The 19,668-nt window shown below is 37.5% G+C and overlaps 1 protein-coding gene across 1 annotated transcript in view; it reads left to right on the top strand.

Moving 5' to 3' along the window:
* LOC145694511 (protein rhomboid-like) overlaps window positions 1-19,668 on the top strand; it is a 133,532-nt gene that overhangs the window by 60,257 nt on the left and 53,607 nt on the right. Inside the window, exon 2 of the mRNA XM_081770822.1 lies at window positions 10,416-10,656. Within this exon, the coding sequence (XP_081626948.1) occupies window positions 10,416-10,656 (241 nt within the window). The remainder of the gene's footprint in view (window positions 1-10,415; window positions 10,657-19,668) is intronic.

Here is a 19,668-nt window from a genome sequence, read left to right as displayed (position 1 = left end):
TCTAGGGCGCTCTTGTTCCATATTTCGATTATCTTTTATCTATTTGAAGATATCACACAATTACTGTAAAATTAGCGGTATTTTAATTTCGCCGGGATGAAGACTCTTAACGCGTGTGGTTCTGTAGGTATGGTCCCGAGTTCAGTTGCCGGCGTAAGTAGAGTTACTGCGAAATGAGACGAGACAGAATATATATATATAGTGCAAGCTACTTTAGAAAGTCAATATGGCGGTTCGTCTTCCTCATATATATAGAGAGGGAGATAGTAGATGAGTAGGTAGATAAATAGATATAATATAATTCTCGTAGGAAACAAATCATATAAGGTAGACAAAAGCAATTTTTTTTACTAGATACCACAGGTGACAAGTAGAGACTTATCCTAATTCAAGGTGGTGTGACGAAATTAGGTAGCACTGCTAATATCTTGAAAACAAATTATCCGAGATAGACAGTTGTGAAAAAGTGTTGGAAAGAACTTAATCCAGCAATGGATCAAGAATTGTTTATAATATGTTTTTATGTATTTATTTAACAATCACCAGATACAGCTCAGAGGCCATTTTATACTAGATATCTAACAACAACAACAACAACAACAACAACAACAATGGAAGGGATTTGGGAAGGTATCGGCCACGGCCTGATTAGTAGGTACCATCCCGACCTTGACTGAGGAAAATCCTGGAAAACCCCAGTCAGGACGGTCGGTAGCGGGAATCGAACCCATGACCTTCCGAATGCGAAGTCAACGCTCTACCACTTGAGCTACTTGCGTTTCAAATATAAATAACCCTCACTACTACACTCATGTGATCCCAGTTCTCATGGTGGATACCTGAACATTTGAGATTAAGAAATAGACACTTATACCTTGTTCTGAGAGACAGTGCCGTAACTTGTGGGGGGCAGGGGACAACTGCCTCCCCAGGGAAGCTTCCCGCCGTTCGAGGGGAGCCATTTTAAGACAAAATTTTCTTACTCCATATATGATACGAACACGAAATCATAAATGAAGCATAAAACAGGTTCACTACATTACATAAACAAAACAGCACACTAAAGGTAAATAAAACAAAAATGAATCGTGGGCCCATTTCGATATATATTAGGAACCCTAGAAATAATATTTATTCGTATAGCTTTGAGATTTGTCAATATTGTTCCCTTAATTAATTTGTCATGTATGGAACGGTCCCAGAGGCATAACTAACCTCCTGCAGATCTTGCTGTGCGGAAGGGCCCACAAAGAGTAAGAGAAAGATCCAAAGAAGGGGGCCAAGAATTAGGAAAACCTTTTCTATAGGGCCCAATACGCGTATTAATGCTTGCCCTCCCCAATCATATGGTTAACCCTGTAGCTGGAACAATTTCTAAAAGCAAAGATAATTAAACTAAATTTTACTGTCCCTGGGTATAACTGGGTAAAATTTATTATGTCTGGATATAACAAACAGTTTTGCGAACTCGAAATATTTTAACAACCGGTTCTGGTTCTAGCGAACAGGCTGAATAGAACCACTGCCTTTTTCACGTGTAATTAACCAACCTTGTTTCCAAGTCAAAAATTAATTCCGATATCTTGAAAACACTGACAAATACAGAAGAGAAATTGAATAAATACCAAGTTAAGAATCCTGGGAAACGGGAAATCCTGATTTCTGTCATGTTCAGGAGGTACAAGTCTCTTAGACAGATATATTATATTCAGGGTAGTTAAAATCTGTAGAAAAGGAAAAGAAAAACAAAAATGTTCCCTTATTCCTTGCACATACACTATATATTATTCCGGTTGTCAACTCCTGTATTTATCATCATCCCTAACGTCCTGGTGTACCCGAGACACGTGACGTAACAATAATTCAAAACTGCATAACGTTATTATTAAAAAGAAAGGGGGAAAAATAGAAAAAAAAGGGACAAAGGGAAGCAAAGATGTTCTTGATTTCGACTTTCGTCCCCCTTTGTAATAGTAGTAGTAATAATAATAGTATTAGTAGTATCAATACTATTTTTGTGGCCATTACGACTCGCCGCGCTAGTCGCCACCTGAATTTGAAATACCTTCTAACAAGTTAGTTGATATTCTGCACTGTTGGCGTCATCGTCTGAAAAAAAAAAAAAAAAAAACTTTACTGTTCTGCTATGAACACGTGACATAACGAGCCATTCTCTTCCCTTTTATATAAACCTTTTCCTTCTTTTTCATCTTTTTCCGAATCTATGGAAGACACTTACTGTTAGACGCACGTTCAGAAGATAGAAAGGAACAGAATAGAATACAAAAAAAAAAAAAAAAAGCACAAAACAAAGAAATACGAGGGTCGTTAGAATTGTTCAGACGCAGAAGACCGTGACGAGGGATCTTAATGAGGGGTGAAGAAGAAGCTAGCATTCTGTGGAGTTTACGTGTTGCCCACTCTTTTTGTCTTTTGTTATTTCAAGTATTGTCTCTCAGCAACCTTTGTATCTCTCTATTTGTTTCCTTTATCACTGAATAATTAGATCGCTGGATATGTTTTCGTTAAGTATATTAACAGTGAGTGCATTGTGCAATTAAATTCAATATTAAATCGCGCTTGGGGCAGGACCCAGGGGCGGACTGGGATAGTGGAGTTGTGGAGCTTTTTCATAGGGACCGGTCGATATAAAAGACTTTCAGATAATACAGTATGACCAAATCAAAAGATGTACGCTATATCTGTAAAATATTTTTTTAAATGTAGACCTACTGAACAGTCAAAATAATCAATTTCTTAATTTCCAATTCAAAATTGATTTCTTTCCTGACGTAATAGGCCTCCACTCAGTGCCGTGCCGTGGAAAATCAGCTCCCGGGCGAAAGTATATGGCGGCGCCTCTGTACATGTGAGTGAGGTTGACAGACCAGCCGCGAAGCTCCACGATGGTTTGCGCGATGCGTAAGAAAATTAAAAAAAAAAAAACTCTGCTTTTCCTAGATTTTTGACCACTTTTTATTGCATTTTTCCTTCCCTCATGTATATGCACATGCATTTCCTGACCCTGGTCAAATTAGATTGAAAAATACGCTGTGGATCTAATTTATATCTAAAAATACACTGCTCCACAAAACTTAAGCAACCCGAGAGAACGTGGTATAAGTGACGTGTGGGGCCCATTCAACACTGGTTAGTGGCATGCACATACACAGAGACACACAGGCAAGGCGAGCACCCACTCTATCGCATAAGCAGCACCATTGCAAGCGCGGTGAACAAATTATGCCATCAGGCGTACACCACAGCCCAGTAGTGTCCGAGGCTCCAAGCATTGAGTTAGTGGTTCTTGTGTGGGATACACACCTTGCAATGGCTGGTAGATGACATTTGAGTGACTTTGACCGCGGGCGAATAATTGGACGGTTAGAATTGGGTCGGTCGCAAGTGGAAGTGGCGCAGGAATTCAACGTGAACAAAAGTGTTGTGTCGAGGCTGTGGAATCGCTTCCAAAATGGAGGTGAAGCCAGTAGACGTCATGGAGGAGGCTGTCCGAAGAAGACGTCGGCCGTCGATGACCGATTTCTTACAATTTCTGCCAAACCTAACCGTCAAGCTTCATGCTCTCAACTGGTCAATCAGTTGTTTCAGGCTACAGGACAACGCATGAGTCGTGAAACTGTTCGTCGGCGGCTCAATAGAGCAGGACTCTATGCAAGAAGGTCTGTGCTGTGTGTGCCATTGAAACTGGAGCACAAACGTGCGCGTTACACATGATGTCAGGAACATGTTGCATGGGGGGACACCAGTGGGCGCGTGTCATGTTCTCCGATGAGTCAAGATTCAGCCTGTCGTCTGATTCTGGTCGGACTTTAGTGTTGAGAGAGTCAAGAATACGCTATGATCCAAACTTCGTTGTTGAACGGCCGTCCTATAGCGGTGATTCCATTATGGTGTGGGGTGGAATTATGTTGTATGGGAAAACGAACCTCCATATTGTGCAACATGGCACTTTGACAGCACAACGGTACCGGGATGAAATTCTCAATACACATGTGCGCAATTTCCGCGGAAAATTTGGCCTAGACTTCCTGTTCATGGATGACAATGCCCGCCCACACCGTGCACATCTTGTGTCCGAGAATCTGGAGAGCGAAGACATTACGCGTATTGCATGGCTTGCATATTTCCCGGACTTGAATCCAATCGAGCATGTGTGGGATGCTCTTGGCCGGCGAATAGCGCAGCGCAGTCCAACAACACGCGCTCTCCGTGACCTGCAAAAAGCTCTTCTCGAGGAGTGGAGCCATCTGCCGCAAGACTTGATCAAAACCCTGATTTGCAGCATGGAGGCCAGATGTCGTGCCTGTATAGCTGTTCGTAGTGGTCACACGCCATATTGACTGCCTATGCCCTCGCACAATCCAGCTCCACCTGTTGAGGTATCGTTGTGCTGAACTTTTTGGTCACTCTGTACATCCTAACTGTATTGTTCGTCTTCACTTGTGTTGCATTGTGCATCTGGACCGTCTGTTTGTTCATTATACTTGGTGCAGTGATCGTGTCGTTTTATTTTCTGCCACTTTCTTCGAGTTGCTTAAGTTTTGTGGAGCAGTGTATATTCCAAGTACAAATTTCCCCTCTTTTTTTCTTCTTTTCTTCTCATTTTTCCTTCCGAATTTTGCGCCCCTTTACTCTGGTGCCCGGGGCCGTCGCTCCGTCCCCCCTCACGGCATGCCTTTCGAAAGACAACAATGTTCTTTTATTTTGCATAACGCTCAGATAAGGGCTGTAATGTAAAAAGAAAAGAAAAAAATAATCATGTGTCTATACCGATATTTTATTTCGAGTCAGTGGAAAGAAGGTAAACGTGGGATGGAAACGAAATATATGAAGCAGATATATTTTTTCATTCATATTGATACAGCACAAAATGTAACATCTAAAGAGCAGTGTTCTTGATGTGTCACCAATGAGAGAATTATAGAAAGATTGTTTGGTTTGTTGGAAGGCACTTGAAGCTTTTTTTGTGGAACACCTTACAAATTATCAAATCGATATTAAAAAAAAAAAAAAAAAATGTGCAGGTACTTCAACTGATGGTGCTGCAAACATGCAAGGTACTTATAAAGGATTCACATCATGGTTAAGCAAGTAGTCTCCAGAACAGAAGCCATACATCCTGAATCTTGTGATGGCAGAAACTACCAGTGCCACTCTCCAATATGGAACTCTATTTGGGCTTTTAAATGATGTTGCAGTTTTCTTTACAAGATCCTTACTCACAAATGGATGTATAGGAAAACGCAAATGAAGGGGCTGAGCATCGAAAACTATGGATGGCCTTTTTCGAAAAATCTGTTTTTCGATTTTCGGAAATTTCATTTTTCGTTTTTCACTTTTTCGAAATTTTTTTCGTTTTTTCGAAAAAATTTTCGTCTTTCGTTTTCTCGAAAAATTTTTCGTTTTTCGTTTTCCGAAAAATTTTTTGTTTTTCGTTTTCGAAAAAAACATTTTTCGAAAAAGTATTTTTCGAAAAAATGTGGCCATCCCTATCGAAAACGACTGAATATCATTGGAGAAACAAGATGGTGAGCAAAGGATAGCGCTCTGTAGAAAGTTTTCGGATCAAATGGCAACAAGGAATCATCTCTCTTTGTTACTCTGTTTGTTACACTTGATACAATCGAAAACAACAATCTAATGCCACCAAACACTAGACGAAAAGCAGCATCACATAAAGGATCCCTCCTCAAATTTGAAAATATTTTGACCTCCTTAATTTATTTATTTATTTATTTATTTATTTATTTATTTATTTATTTATTTATTTATTTGTACATTTTTGAACACACATCAACTCTGTCTAAATATTTACAAACAAGAATGAAGCAAAAGAATTCATTGAATGGGCCAAAGCTAAGTTAATTGAAGAAGAAAATCTGATCAATGCTGTTACTACTACTACTCTTCCACAACAAAGAGGAAAGAAAATAAAAATGATGCCTGGAGAATTAGCACCTGATGAACTTGTATCCCATCCAGAAGACGCCTATAAATATCAATTTTTTAATGTTATTGTAGACACAGTAAACACAAGCTTGTCAAGGCGGTTTGATATGAACAATAATGCTTTCTTTGCTGACCTATCTATTCTTGATCCAAAATGTTTCCAAGATATTAGAAGCAGAGAACTTCAATTACCTTCACTTGAACATTTAGCTAAGACATTGGCATATTTTAAATCGCATATCACAGCAGATCTATTAAGAACGGAACTGACCAGTTTAGCTAATCATTAGGAGAGACTGAAACAGTCCCCTTTAGATGAGTATGATGTAATGGAATTAGAAGAGGAGGTTAAAATCACACATATCTTTCCGGGTGACTTGACTGAAGAAAAAGTGTATTCGTTCATGTCAGTTCTGTTGTGTTTATTGCTACAGACTTTTGTGCATGTATAATCTTTTGACAGGAACTTATTGTACCATAGGATTTGCTACAAGTGCATGCTCACATTTCTTTTACACAGGTAGCATGCAAGAGAAGCTTTTCTGTTAAACTTCATTAAAAAAAAAAAAAGAGAGAGAGAGAGAGAGAGAACGACTCTATCACAGGATAAGTTGGAATCCTTTATGCTTATGTCAGTGGAGAAGGAAATGTTTCAATATATTGATGTAGACAACATCATAGATAGTGTAGCACAGAAAAGTGATATCCTTAAAAAAAAAAAAAAAAAAAAATGTAAGGGAGAGGGGGTTAAGAGTACGCACATAAGCTTAATTTCTTTCTAGCTACATTATATTGAGAACTAAAAGAAAGTTTCATACATGAATGGAAACATTGATCCTTGGACAACAAAACGATACAACTTCTATATAGACCCAAGGTACATAGTGTGTTTGAGAAAAAACAAATTAAACAAAACAAGTCAAATGCGTACTCTTAGACTACTAGGAGTCTAAGAGTGCGCAAACACATGTGTAAGAGTGCGCATTAACAATAATCACAAACGAACGGTCCCTGTCCTTCGTATCGCGAACAAGCGTCGTGCCACCATGCTTTGCACTGTCCACATTGAACCCAGTCATCATCAAATGATTCACCACATACCACACAAAAAGTTATTTCAGCTTCATTTAATTCGTCCTCTTGGGTTGAGGATGGTCCTGGAACTGCTAGTCGTTCTTCCTCTGGAGTCTTGTTGGGCTTTGATCTTGCTTTTTCTAAATGTTTATTTTTCTTGGTAGTGTTCGCTTTGTTTTCTGTTATCTTCTGCAGCAATTTGTTCTTGTACGGTGATGATGATAATATTTCAAACTGTTTCCCTCTAGATTTTCGTTTCCTAGTGATCGAAGCTCTTGGTAATGGACTCACGTCGAAAATACTTTGATGTGGAGACACTTTTGTGCAAATGACTTTGAAGAGCTGTTAGCATTGCCAGACGTTGAGGGCTGTGAAGAATTTGACGATGCAGAACAATGCTTGCTGGTCTGAGACGATGATTGAATTACTTCGTCAGTCATATTGGTATGTTTATCTGTAGTCTGAACAAGTAAAACATTCTCGCACTCAGTAGCGTTGTCATTATCCGTGACTGTAATTTTTGTTACCTCTGATGGTTCGAAGTCTTCGTCGGAAAATATATCAGGATTGAAAGGGTAGATGCCAGTTGCTGAGAAGGCATTTTCTGCTTTCTGAACATTTGCTACTCTTGTATACGCAGCGTTGAAAAGCCCGGCAACTTGCATTATTGTAACCACTTTTCCAGGATTAGATGTTAGCCACTTGTCAACTTCTTGCTCATAAGCATTCTTCAATGAGCTGAAAAATCCTTTGTCCAGTGGCTGCATTTTATGACTCGCGTGAGGTGGAATGAATAGAAGAGTAATATAATGAGCTCGACAAAACAGTACGGCACCAAGAGAACAATGAGATACACGATTATCTAAAATGGGAGAACTGGATCGTCTGGCGATGGCTTGACGTAGTTAGTAAAATGTTCGAGCCACGTTATAAACAACTCACTTGTCATTTGCCCTTTATCAGACACCATTTGTAAAGTTCCAGTTGGGGCGCCAAAGAACAATTCCGGCTTCATTCTTTTACGGGAAAATATTAACCCAGGAGGGATATATATACCCGAACACAGCATACGGATGTCACTAGTTCACCACGCTCTGCAGATGTAACTTTGCTCACATGGCGTTTACCCTTCCCCGAATACACTTTAGGTAATTTGTTAGGAACAGTCGAAATACCCGTCTCATCTACATTAAAAATTCTGCTTGGTGGAAACTTCGAGTGTTTGTAGCATCTCTCTAGATTGGCAAAGAACCTTTTGCATTGGACTTCGTTAAATCTAACAGCTCTGGCAGTACTACATTGTTCCGGTGTCCGTAAGGATAGATTTGGCCTCTTTTGCATTGAATCTGGTATGAATACCATTTCTTTCCGCGAATTCATAAGCAAAATCCATGAGTTCCCTGCAAGTTAAGCCATAAAACCTTTCATCGATTTGTCGAATATACGTCGCTAATTCTTTCTCCATTTCCATATCAAACACATTGCGGAATCTTTTCAAGGAATCCGGAATAGTACCCTGAAACGACACAGAAAAGAAAATGAATTACGTTTAATGTAAACCTAAATAGAGGAAGAACAACGATGAAAACACAAAATATAAGTAACCATGCTACAATGTGGTACCCTTGTAGTTATGCTATAGGCGTGTAGGAAGTGATGCACCCATTGATGTGCAATTTATGAGATATGATAAATTGAGGACCAAAGGGAAAACTGCTATTTTATATTACGTTAAAGAAATGAAAGTGCGAATAACTTTAGATTTACCCACGTATATAAGTTACTTTTCAGAGATGTTATCAAGTATTTTCAGTTTCAACTTACAGCTTTCAATTTCTTCCTTAAAGTGCTTTCCTTAGTGCCAATATCTCTCGCGACTTTTCTCTTCGACTCTCCTTGTTGCATTCTTTGACGTGCCTCTTCCAATAGTTCTTGGGTAAATACAAGCTTCCGTTCTGTTTTTCTTTTATACTTCAACATTCTCTAATACCTGTAACAAAATTACATAATTTGTTAATTGTCTTAAAGCTCAAAGATGATAACGTACAATAAAGTAGCAGCATAAACCCCTCCCTTAATTTAGTAGTTGCAATATCTAGGTCATTCCCATGTAAGTTCGAAAAATAAGACATAAATTGATCACTTTTAATATTACAGTCAAATTTTTAGTCTGCAACAATATACCTGAAACATATTGAGTGGTGGGCAAGAGTACGCATGCGGACTCTTACCCGTCTCGTGCATGCGGATTCTTACCCGCACCTCACTTGCTTCCTGAAATCGTCCCTACGTGACAGTCCATGTTATGCTGCTTCCATAGCGAAGTGTTGGCACTAACAACAGACATTACAGTTATTTGTGATATAACAACCCTGGTGTAATTACTATTCTACAGAGAAAAAAAGCTTACGTTCCAAAATCATAAACTTACATCAAATGTATGCAAAACAAATCTTTACCTGCTTTTCTTCTGTGCCTTCTGACGACCAATTTCAATACACTTCCATACAACTGGCGGGACTCACTCAATCACGTGATGCATTCGATATCTCGATCAGTGCTACCAATTCCCCGGAAACACGGTCGCGCACTCTTAGACGCTGCGTACTCTTATCCCCCTCTCCCTTAATCTGTAGCTATGTGCTGATATTTCTAATTCACTGCACACCTTCATAAAACTTACTAAAATATATTACAACCAGCCAACTCCCAAAATTTTGTTTTGTATAAAGTTGAAAATAAAAAGCTAAATACACAAAAAATATATTTCTTTTCAAACAGTATAATACCTATACTATTGTGAAGGTTGTGTGCTAAAGGAACATTGAGAATACTAAGCACAAAGTAGACCTATCTCGAATTGAATATAGTTTCATTTACAAGAGCGTATATTCCTTAATTTACAAAGGACCAATTTAAAAATATAAAATTATAAAAATTATTGTTGGATAAAAAATGGGGGCTACTTTTTTATTATTATTATTTTTAAAAGGGGCCAGTTCGTGGAATGTTCTACATTGAAATTTTTATTCCAGTCCGCCCCTGGCCGGACCTGCTTAATATTTACAGATAAAATAAAAAATGTATGACAGTACGTTTACTAGGTTTGTTTCTTTTGACAATTGAACTTTACTTGGAAAATAGTCCACGGATAACAATTTCTTGGAACAATATTATTTGAGAAATACAACGAGTTTTATACTGCTGCTAATTCTATACGAAAATTCTATAAAACACTTGAAAATTTTTACATTACTGTCCAGATAACACATACATCTGGGTGTCAAATAATATATCTACACTAAAATATTATTATTTATTTCGTACTGGTAACTATATGATGTGCATTATTGTTTATTTTCTGTTTTCAGGTATCCGTGTACTTGTGGTGTAGACTTAGTGATGAAACGGAGTCGAGTATCCAGCGCCTCCTGGTGTACGATCCTTACCATAAGGAAGAAGTATGGCGGTTTCTTAGTTATATGTTACTCCACTCCAGTGATCTCCATCTGGCTCTCAACATAGCCATTCAGGTGCTCCTAGCGTCCCCGCTCGAGATCGAACAGGGTCATCTCAGGACGAGTATCGTATATCTCGGAGGAGGTCTTGCTGGTAAGTTACGTCTACAATATAATTTGAAAATACATTTGTAAAATTCTATGTAGTAAAGAGAGGATCAAGCGATTGTATATCCCTTTGTTGTAGGCAACCAAGATTTGTTTGCTACTGTGCAGGTTGCATAGAAGCTAGGGAAATATGAGTTTTAAACGGGATATAAATAATCACCGTTAACGAAACTGTTACCCGTTAACATGTTAACGGATTAACTCTAGTAATGAATTGAGCCGAGATAATTGCTGTGGCTATGTATTGCAAAAAACAGAATTCAAAAATTCGCTTTCATTCAAGAGTTATTGTTTAGAAACTACAATAGACTTCTAAACTTTGGAAATCCAATGTTGAAACCGGAAATGGTATTATTAGTTCTGGTTTCAGTAGAGGAGTATCATAAGTAGAACCTTTTCTAAGGACTGAGTCCATATCAAAAACCGTTCCTGCCTTCCTCTGTAAGAATCAGCATTCAAACTGCTAAACTTCCTATTTGAATATAGAAGGATAAAATGTGAAATTGTCTAAATTTGGGGGGCATTGCATTCATACAACCCATTGTGTCTATCTTTCTTCATTTCTCATTATGGAGGTCAGTATTAAAACCAAAAATGATACATTTCTATCATTTCCGGTTTCAATATATGGATAAAGGTAGAAATGGAACCAGTTCTTGAAACGATGAGTCCGTATATCTCGTGATTTCACTTGTTTTATTCTATGGAAGTCGAAATTGAAACCGGAAGTGTCAATAGGTTTTAGTTTTGGTAGAGGCTGGAGATGGGGCATACTCTGGCAGGCCCGAATCCGTATCAAAAAATAGATACTTGCTCTATTAAAATTTTTGTCCTATGGGAATCAAATGTTGAAACGGAAAAGGATAAGGGAAATCTTCAGAATAAAACTATTTGTAACTCTGAAATGCCAATTTTACAAGTAAACCAAACAAAATCTTTGTATCTACAGAAACTTAATTATCGATATCCATCATCTTTACTGAGGTGTGGCCATTCCACTTCTTGTCATTTCGCGTTGGTTTCATCGTCCTTTCCCAATCTGTTGGAAGACACTAAGTACCCGGCTATTTGAGACGATCGCAAAGCGTATTTATTGCTCATGCGTACGCTGGAAATACGCTGACCATGTATTTAAATGTAGATAGCTAATCACAAACGCGAATGCAATAAAAACGCGGAGAAAACGTCGGCTCGAGCGTATTTGGTGCATTTCGGAACAATAGACCGCCTGCTGTTTAAAAGATTTCAAAAGGAAGGGAAAAAAGGAAAGACGTGTTGCCAGGCAAGGGGATTATAGCAAGAAACAGCTGCTTGGAAGATGGTTTGTGCAGAGTATTGGAACTCTGCTATTACACACGTGGACCTGGCAAAAAGACCCGGAACCCCTGACTGGCTCACAGTATGATTTACAACTCTGGTGAAAGTAAAATTACTGAATAGCCACCTTGGCTGCGTTCGCTACAAGGGGTAACGCTTTCTCAAATAGCCTAAGTTTAACCACGGCAGCTCGCAAACGCCCGACAAGTCACGCTGTTCCCAAGATAGTCGTTCCCAGTCGTCTGGCTATTACAATCTGGCGCCTATCAAACTGTCGTATATTGCCTGCCTTCCTAATGCTACGCACAAGCACCATAGGCACTGACTAATCGAGTGAGATCCCTATCACCGATGGTAAGTGATTTTGCTGTGCCTTTCACGTTAACCCAACGCATTCGTTAAAATAGTGGCGGGCAGTCATAATGTTCTGACTGGTCAGTGTATGTTTGTATTATTATTAGTGGTATAAGAAGTACGACAAGAAGAGAACAAAAACAGACAATTCGATGTTGCAAAAGTTGCCTTAACCAAAATCTTTGTCTTTAGTTGTTCCTTTTTCGAATGTTTTTCTTTCTTTATTTTTTTCATTTTTAGGCAATCTTGTCACGTATAAGTAATAAATATATACGATATAATAATTCAACGAAAACAATATTCGGGAAAGAAAAAATGAAAGAGCAACTTTAATTATCTGTCAACACTTGTAATCTAATGTTCTCACAAACGAAACTTTCTGCAGAGGTCACTCCTTATAATCATGTTTCACCATAAGACACGTTGCTGTGATGTCATCTAATGATATTGCAGGGAACTCGTAAGACTCAGCACAGGACAACCATCCGCGGTTTACCTTGATAGAAATTCAAGGATTTCTTGCTTTTCGCCAAAAACTCACAACAGCAATTATTATTATTATTATTATTTGTGAAAAATTTGTGTGTCAAATTATATTTTTAACTCAGATAAAAATCAAAGGGCCACGATAATAATAAGTTACGTTACGTTCTAAATCTATTCAGGAAAATTTGAAAGAAACAAAAGCATTGCGAAGTTCAGCGAGTATTTGTCTCAAGTGTATTTCTGTTCGCTGATTTCTAGCGAATAAACTTGAAGTAATGATTTAAAAAAAAATAATAATAAGCTAAAGAAATCCCAGTGATGGCTAATTATGGTATATACAGATATGATTTAGAATAACAGAGGCGGCTTCGGAATATATATAGGGGATGTTTGGAAATAACATCGAGAAGCTTTGGGAAATGTTTCCTCACAGGAAAATATGAAAAAAAAAAAAAAAGTACTGGCCATTGTACTAAACTTTTTCGCTCTCACTTCTAAAATTGAATCATTTCATGGTGTATTTATTTGGAAATGTTTATTTATAAAGTATAGACAAAATTACAAGAGGCGTTTACGGAAACTGTGTCAAAGAAAATACCCTCAAGAACAAATTATATCTTATGGATTATTCTTGTCTTGTTGTGGCCCCGCGTAGCGTAACCGCTAACACAAGCGGTCCCGGGTTCGATTCCCGTTGGGGACACACTGTCGAAAAAGTGTAAAACGCTTTTCAGGCCATTCACACCAGGCGAATGCCGGGGTGGTACCTAACTTATAGGTCCCAGGCTGCTTCCTTCCTTCTCCAATCCTTTCTTCCTTCCCTTTCCCCGGATAGTGTGCTCGCTGAGGGACGTCATTCCTCAAACTGACGAGCTAAATGGCCTTAGATGCCAAAAATCTAAATCCTAAATTCCTATTCATGCCTTGTTATAGAGTTGTTATACCTTGTTTATGTGTGACATATGGACAAAAAAATGGAGTTATGCTGTATGCGAAATATGGTCGCTTACTCTGAAAGTATTTGAGAATAAAATTCTGAGACGAATATTGCGATTCAAGAGGAACGGAAATAGAGAATGGCGGAAACTTCATAACGAGGAATTTTTCATAATTTATGCCGTTTACCAAACATTGTTCTGGTCATCAAGTCTAGGAGGCTCACGTGGACAGCTCAAGTAGCCAGAATGGAAGAACCTAGGAACGTTTACAAAGTTTTAACTGGAATTACAATCGGAAAACTACCGTGAGGAAAACCTAGGCGCAGATGAAATGATAATATTAAGATGGATCTCGCAGAAATAGAATACAAAGTAGAAACTAGATCCAGTTGGCTAAGGACAGAAGTCAACGGAGAGCTTTTGTGAACGCAGCATTGAACGTCCGGGTTCCATGGGCTATAGAGTTCTTTAGGAACAAAATTGGATGTGATTGTTGAGAAAATTGAACATAAAGAACTCAAGTCCCATCCCTTGTGGATTTTATGTAAAATAATTTGTTCCATTTTGTAAATAAGGGCTGTAAATTAAATATTTATTTATGAACTATCAACAAATTTGCGTAAGCTGTTTTTTTTTAATTGCCCTAGAAAAGCTCACTCTCAGGAATAAACTATCTCAATTAACTTGTACTACAGTGTATATTATACAATTGCTAATAACATATTGATTTATAAAAAATAAACAAGTTCGTTCAAATTGTTCTCCAGAAAATCTTCAAAAAATAGACCCTTCAATTAATCATCCTTATTTTTGAGGTAGGAAGAAAATTCGAAAACTCGTCTGGAGAATAAAAGTTTAAGTCTAAAGATTGGTCCAGATATTTTAAGCGATATGGACTCTATGCGAGTATACGTACATCATGAGGAAGGAAGGAATAGATGGACAAGCATCGAGGAGTCACTTTTTCTATGTAGAAGCCACGAAACGTGTAATCTCGAATCCATTTTTTTTTTCACGAACACCATACTTTCTTTCCTCCTTTCTTTACTGGAAAGTAAATGTATACCGTAGATCAACATCAGTGTACAAACGTGTCATTTGGGAGCTATAGCGCGCCAAAAATTTAGCATAAAGAGGCAAGGAAAAGGTAATAAATCGAGAAGGAATTGTTGAATCAAGATCGTATGGAAAGGCTTAATCAGTGGCGGTGAAACTTGCTTCAGAACCCCTCACAGAACTAAAAAATAAAAAGATATATGCGAATCAAATTTTTAACATCAGGGAACCACAATCACATCCACAATGCTTAAGAGTCTTCATCCCGGCGAAATTAAAATACCGCTAATTTTACAGTAATTATGCGATATCTTCAAATAGATAAAAGATAATTGAAATATGGATCAAGAGCGCCCTAGACAATATTATTTTGCGTGAGATACCGTTATCACAAGTCACCTAGTGGCTTTCCGTTTTCAGCTGTTTAGAAACGCGAAAATAAATGCCGATTTTCAAAATGGCTCGAAATGGAAAGCAGATAAGTGAGTCGTGATAACGGTTTCTTATGTAAAATAATATTGTCTAGGGCGCTCTTGTTCCACGTTTCGATTATCTTTTACCTATCTGAAGATATCACATAATTACTGTAAAATTAGCGGTATTTTAATTTCGCCGGGATGAAGAGACTTAATGATTTTGCTGAACCAGGGACGTGCGAAAGGGGTGCGTCCTAGGTGTCCGGACTCTCGCCCGAAATCCCGACTTTTCTATACATGTAGTCTAATTTTAGTTTTTTTTTTATTTACAAATTTTAATATAATTTATTTTCATGTTGATATTGCACCCCTTCCGAAATAAATTTCTACGAACGTGCTTGTTCTGAGCCGTAGTTTTCGCTAATGTGCCACTAGATGTGCACGATTATCAAGAATGGGGAATGACAGAAACTTCATAGGATTCAGTTTCTCCTTTGTATTCCTATTTCTGCGAGATCCATCTTAATTTTGTCCTCCCATCTGCGACTAGTCCTCCCTAATGGTCGTTTTCCAATTGGACTTCCAATTAAAATCTTGTAGAGCTAAGTCTTCCTACTTTCTTCCATTCTGGCTACATGACCTGCCCACCTCAGCCTCCTAGATTTGATTACCCTAACAAGGTTTGGTGAACGGTATAAATTATGCAGTCCCTCGTTATGAAATTTCCGCCACTCCTCATTTCCGTTCCTCTTGCACATCTAGTGGCACATTAGTGAAAAGTATGTCGCTTAAAGAACTAATAATTATCATCATAAAGACGGTGGGAGGAGGAATGGGAGATCCCTCAGAACACCCGGTCAGTTACGTAATTAGGGAGACAAATGGGCTTGGTCTCGGGCGCCGGACTGGGGGCGCAAAACTGGACAAATCTTTATTTTAACTATAAGGCAAGGAAAGGCGTTTTAGCAAACTGAAGATAATTTTAAAAATTACCTCAGAAACGTAACAGGACAACTACGATTCACCAACCTTAGTTTCGTATCTATAGAGCATAAGTTAGTTTCAAAGTTATCTTTTGAGGACATTGTAAAAAAAACCTTTGCAGCCAAAAGAGGCCACAAAGTTAAATTTTAGTTCCAGACTTTTGTGTTTTCATTTAACTTACATCGATTTAAGAAATTTCCAAATTGCCCGAGCATAATACTCGAGACAACAGCTTGACTGTTTGTCATAATTAAATATTATATTCTTAAGCAACATACTATTGATTCATTCTACACATATGCACATCCCGATATAATTCCATATGAAACATTGTGATTTGCAGTTATTATGATAAGACTATAAGAATATGTGAAGTATGATACTCTCAGATAATTTGTCAATCAAATAGTAATTAGTTTGGTATTTTATCTTGTACTTAAAGTTAAATCATGTACTGCAATTTTGGAATCAAACTTTACTACCGTACTTGAAGAAAAAATGGAATAGGAGAATTACTGTGTGATGCCAATATCAGGTCGGGCACTAAGGCGAGTTCTTGGCCTAGTTGCGTCACTGCACCTAATTAGTATTTGATTGCCACAAGATTATCATCCACTAATTCCCATGGCTCTGAGATCGAACCAGTGATCCTTGACAGTAGAGATGAAAGATCTATCACGAAGTGGCACGAACAAGTGTTCAGACTTCCACCCACAGGCAGCACGCATAAATTTCTCCTTCTTTCCCTTCTTTTTTTTTTAAAGAAACAAAAAGAAAATTGTCTATTATTACCAATACGCATAAAATATATATGTATTAACGCATTTAAGAAAATTATTTCTATTTCCGACAGATGGAGTAATGTTGCGTGTACAGTAACACCAGATGTTGCATACGGGACGAAACAACCACCGTATAATCTTTGTTTTAAAAATTGATAGCTATATAGTATATTCGGTTGTTCTCGCACGAACATCAGCTTTTTAAAATTGTCCTTTTCATTCTTTCTTCTAAAAAAATATGAACAAAATTAAGTTAGTTGTAATCTCATTAACTTCGAAAAGTCTTGGAGGGGAAAAAGAAAATGGGAAAACATGGCATCAACTGCTCAAGTGGCGTGTGTATGGTCCTATTGTGTGATTACAGCCCATCATCAGGGTTTTGTTTACTCTCGTCTCGTCTTTGTCAGTACATTGTATTAACATGGCATAACACGTTTAGCATAAGTATACTATACTTACACGCACCAAAGAGTTGTTACGCTTCAAAGGAACCTTATTACCCTGTAAACCTGTAATTTACTGTCTCTCGGAGCGCAATTTCAAGGAAATTAAATCTAAACTTGAATGAACATGTCCACAAATAAGCTAAAAAAGAAGTTTTTCCTGCCAAAAAATAGGTTTCTTCAGACTGACGCGTGTTTTTAAAAGTTGCTAAATATAGTGTTTTGTATTTAGGTCATTAAACTGTCACGGAACCTTCAGGCTGGCTTCTATTTACAAAGACATAATTTGAGAATCAGCCGAAGCGTACACGCCTAGTGGTTAGAGCATTTCAAAGAAACATTGCGGAGGTCCAAAATAGCTATGAAATTCACGTAAAGCATTTAGTACTCGTTATTCCGAGTTCACTTCCTGATAAGACACTCATTACCACTACGCTATGATATATTCCACTTACTTCGCTAGACAAAAATAAAAGTTTAGTTATACTTCAATTTATTTATTTATTTATTTATTTCGGAAAACAACAAACAAATGCTTAATTACAGTTTACCATTATCCTGCAATATGATGTTGTCATACTACAATACGGAGTTTTTATTGAAAAATTGATTAGGAAAAATAAACAAAAGCGTTGGAAAAAATAGAATTTATCCTGCAATGTAAAACAACCTGAAACACAGTAGTGAATTGTGGGTTGCAGATGTGTCAGGCTCAGATCTAAAAATACAACCAGGATGCTCTCATGATATATTCCTTAGTGGGGTATATAAATCCAAAATTAAAGGCCGGATACTTCTATGGATTGGGTTGATTTAAAGTTCCTTTTCAGCACTAAGGCTATATGAGACAGGATCTACTATCTAAAGAGGTACAAGAGAGAATTTTGAATTAGATAGTTGTTAATCTGATTGGAATCAATAATTGATAATTTTAATTTGATTGAACCATTATTATTAGACTCTACTTTTTTTTTTTTTTTTTAAATAACAAGGACTTGTTCCCTCGTGGTTGGTTTTTGGGCGTGGAAATACGTAGAATTGCATTTATGCAATCCCTTGACAAAAAAATGGCTATAATTCGTATGGAATATTTATTAAATGGAATGAATTGGAATTTCTCTCTTATAGCAAGAACGTTGTATTACTTTTCTTACAAATGATTTGAACTGTGTTTTGGTTAACACTCATACATAGGAAAAAAGAAAATATTATGAATAAAAAGAAAATTGCATATTTATATTGCATGAAGAGTCACGCAAATTTATTAATAAAGGGCTTGTGCAAATTAGTAACATCTTTTACGTCGTCATAACAAAACGTATCCAACCCATCCCACTAACCAATCAAGTCTGTTCTATGTAGTTCACCTTATCCGTTTTTCGGATGTTGTCCGGGTTTCTATATTATAGGCAAAAATATAGAATAATTGGCTTTCCTCTCTCTGACTCCCAACAGCTGAGGTTCGATGCTCGTGGATACCATACTGAATGAGGTAAACATTTCTATGATTTTTCTATTGACAAGGTTGCTACAAGCGTAATTTCTATTCCCCTAGACAACATTAATTCTGTCATGGCTAAGTAATGTTTTAAATTTTCTCCGAGCCATGACGGACAAAATTTCTAGATACAAAGCCTAGAACAGATGCCACTTGTCATACATATCTATTGTCCTAGAGACTGTATACAGTTGGTTCAGAACGGCTCAGGGAACTCCTTGAAGGAGTATCCGGACAAACGAACGCTTAAGTTGAGTAAAGAGACGTTTCGCACCAATAATTACTCCTGTGAACAGTTTATAGCGTTTAACAGTTTTCATAAAGTAATGATACCGTGGCTTGCAAGTAAACGTTTCTTTTCAATATTGAAACCATGAGAAACTTTGTCATACTGTTTTAGTATGGGATCCAAACCACATGAGATCGTGTCGAAGACATGTATTGTAACCGTATAATCACAAGAGACTAATGGGAAAGTTACGCCCTTTATTAGATAAAATGCAAGGTGGATTGTTTTCCTTATAATCTTGCAGTATTAAAAAAAAAAAAAAAAGTTGTACAAATTGTTATATTACAAAGAGCTTTTATTGAGGTTTTCTGTGTTATTAATTGTTTTTCTTTACAAGACAGCAATAAAACACTTCAGAAGACCAAGTGTTGGGTTGTGAGACAGTCTCAAGTTGTCAAATAAGGTTAGGCATCCATATTATCAAAAACAAAGAAC

The sequence above is a fragment of the Thermobia domestica genome, chromosome 9 (genome assembly GCF_964235325.1).
Source record: "Thermobia domestica chromosome 9, izTheDome1.hap1.1, whole genome shotgun sequence".
Lineage (NCBI taxonomy): Eukaryota > Metazoa > Arthropoda > Insecta > Zygentoma > Lepismatidae > Thermobia > Thermobia domestica.
Note: the sequence above shows the minus strand (reverse complement) of the source record. Positions and strands in the feature narration are given on the sequence as shown.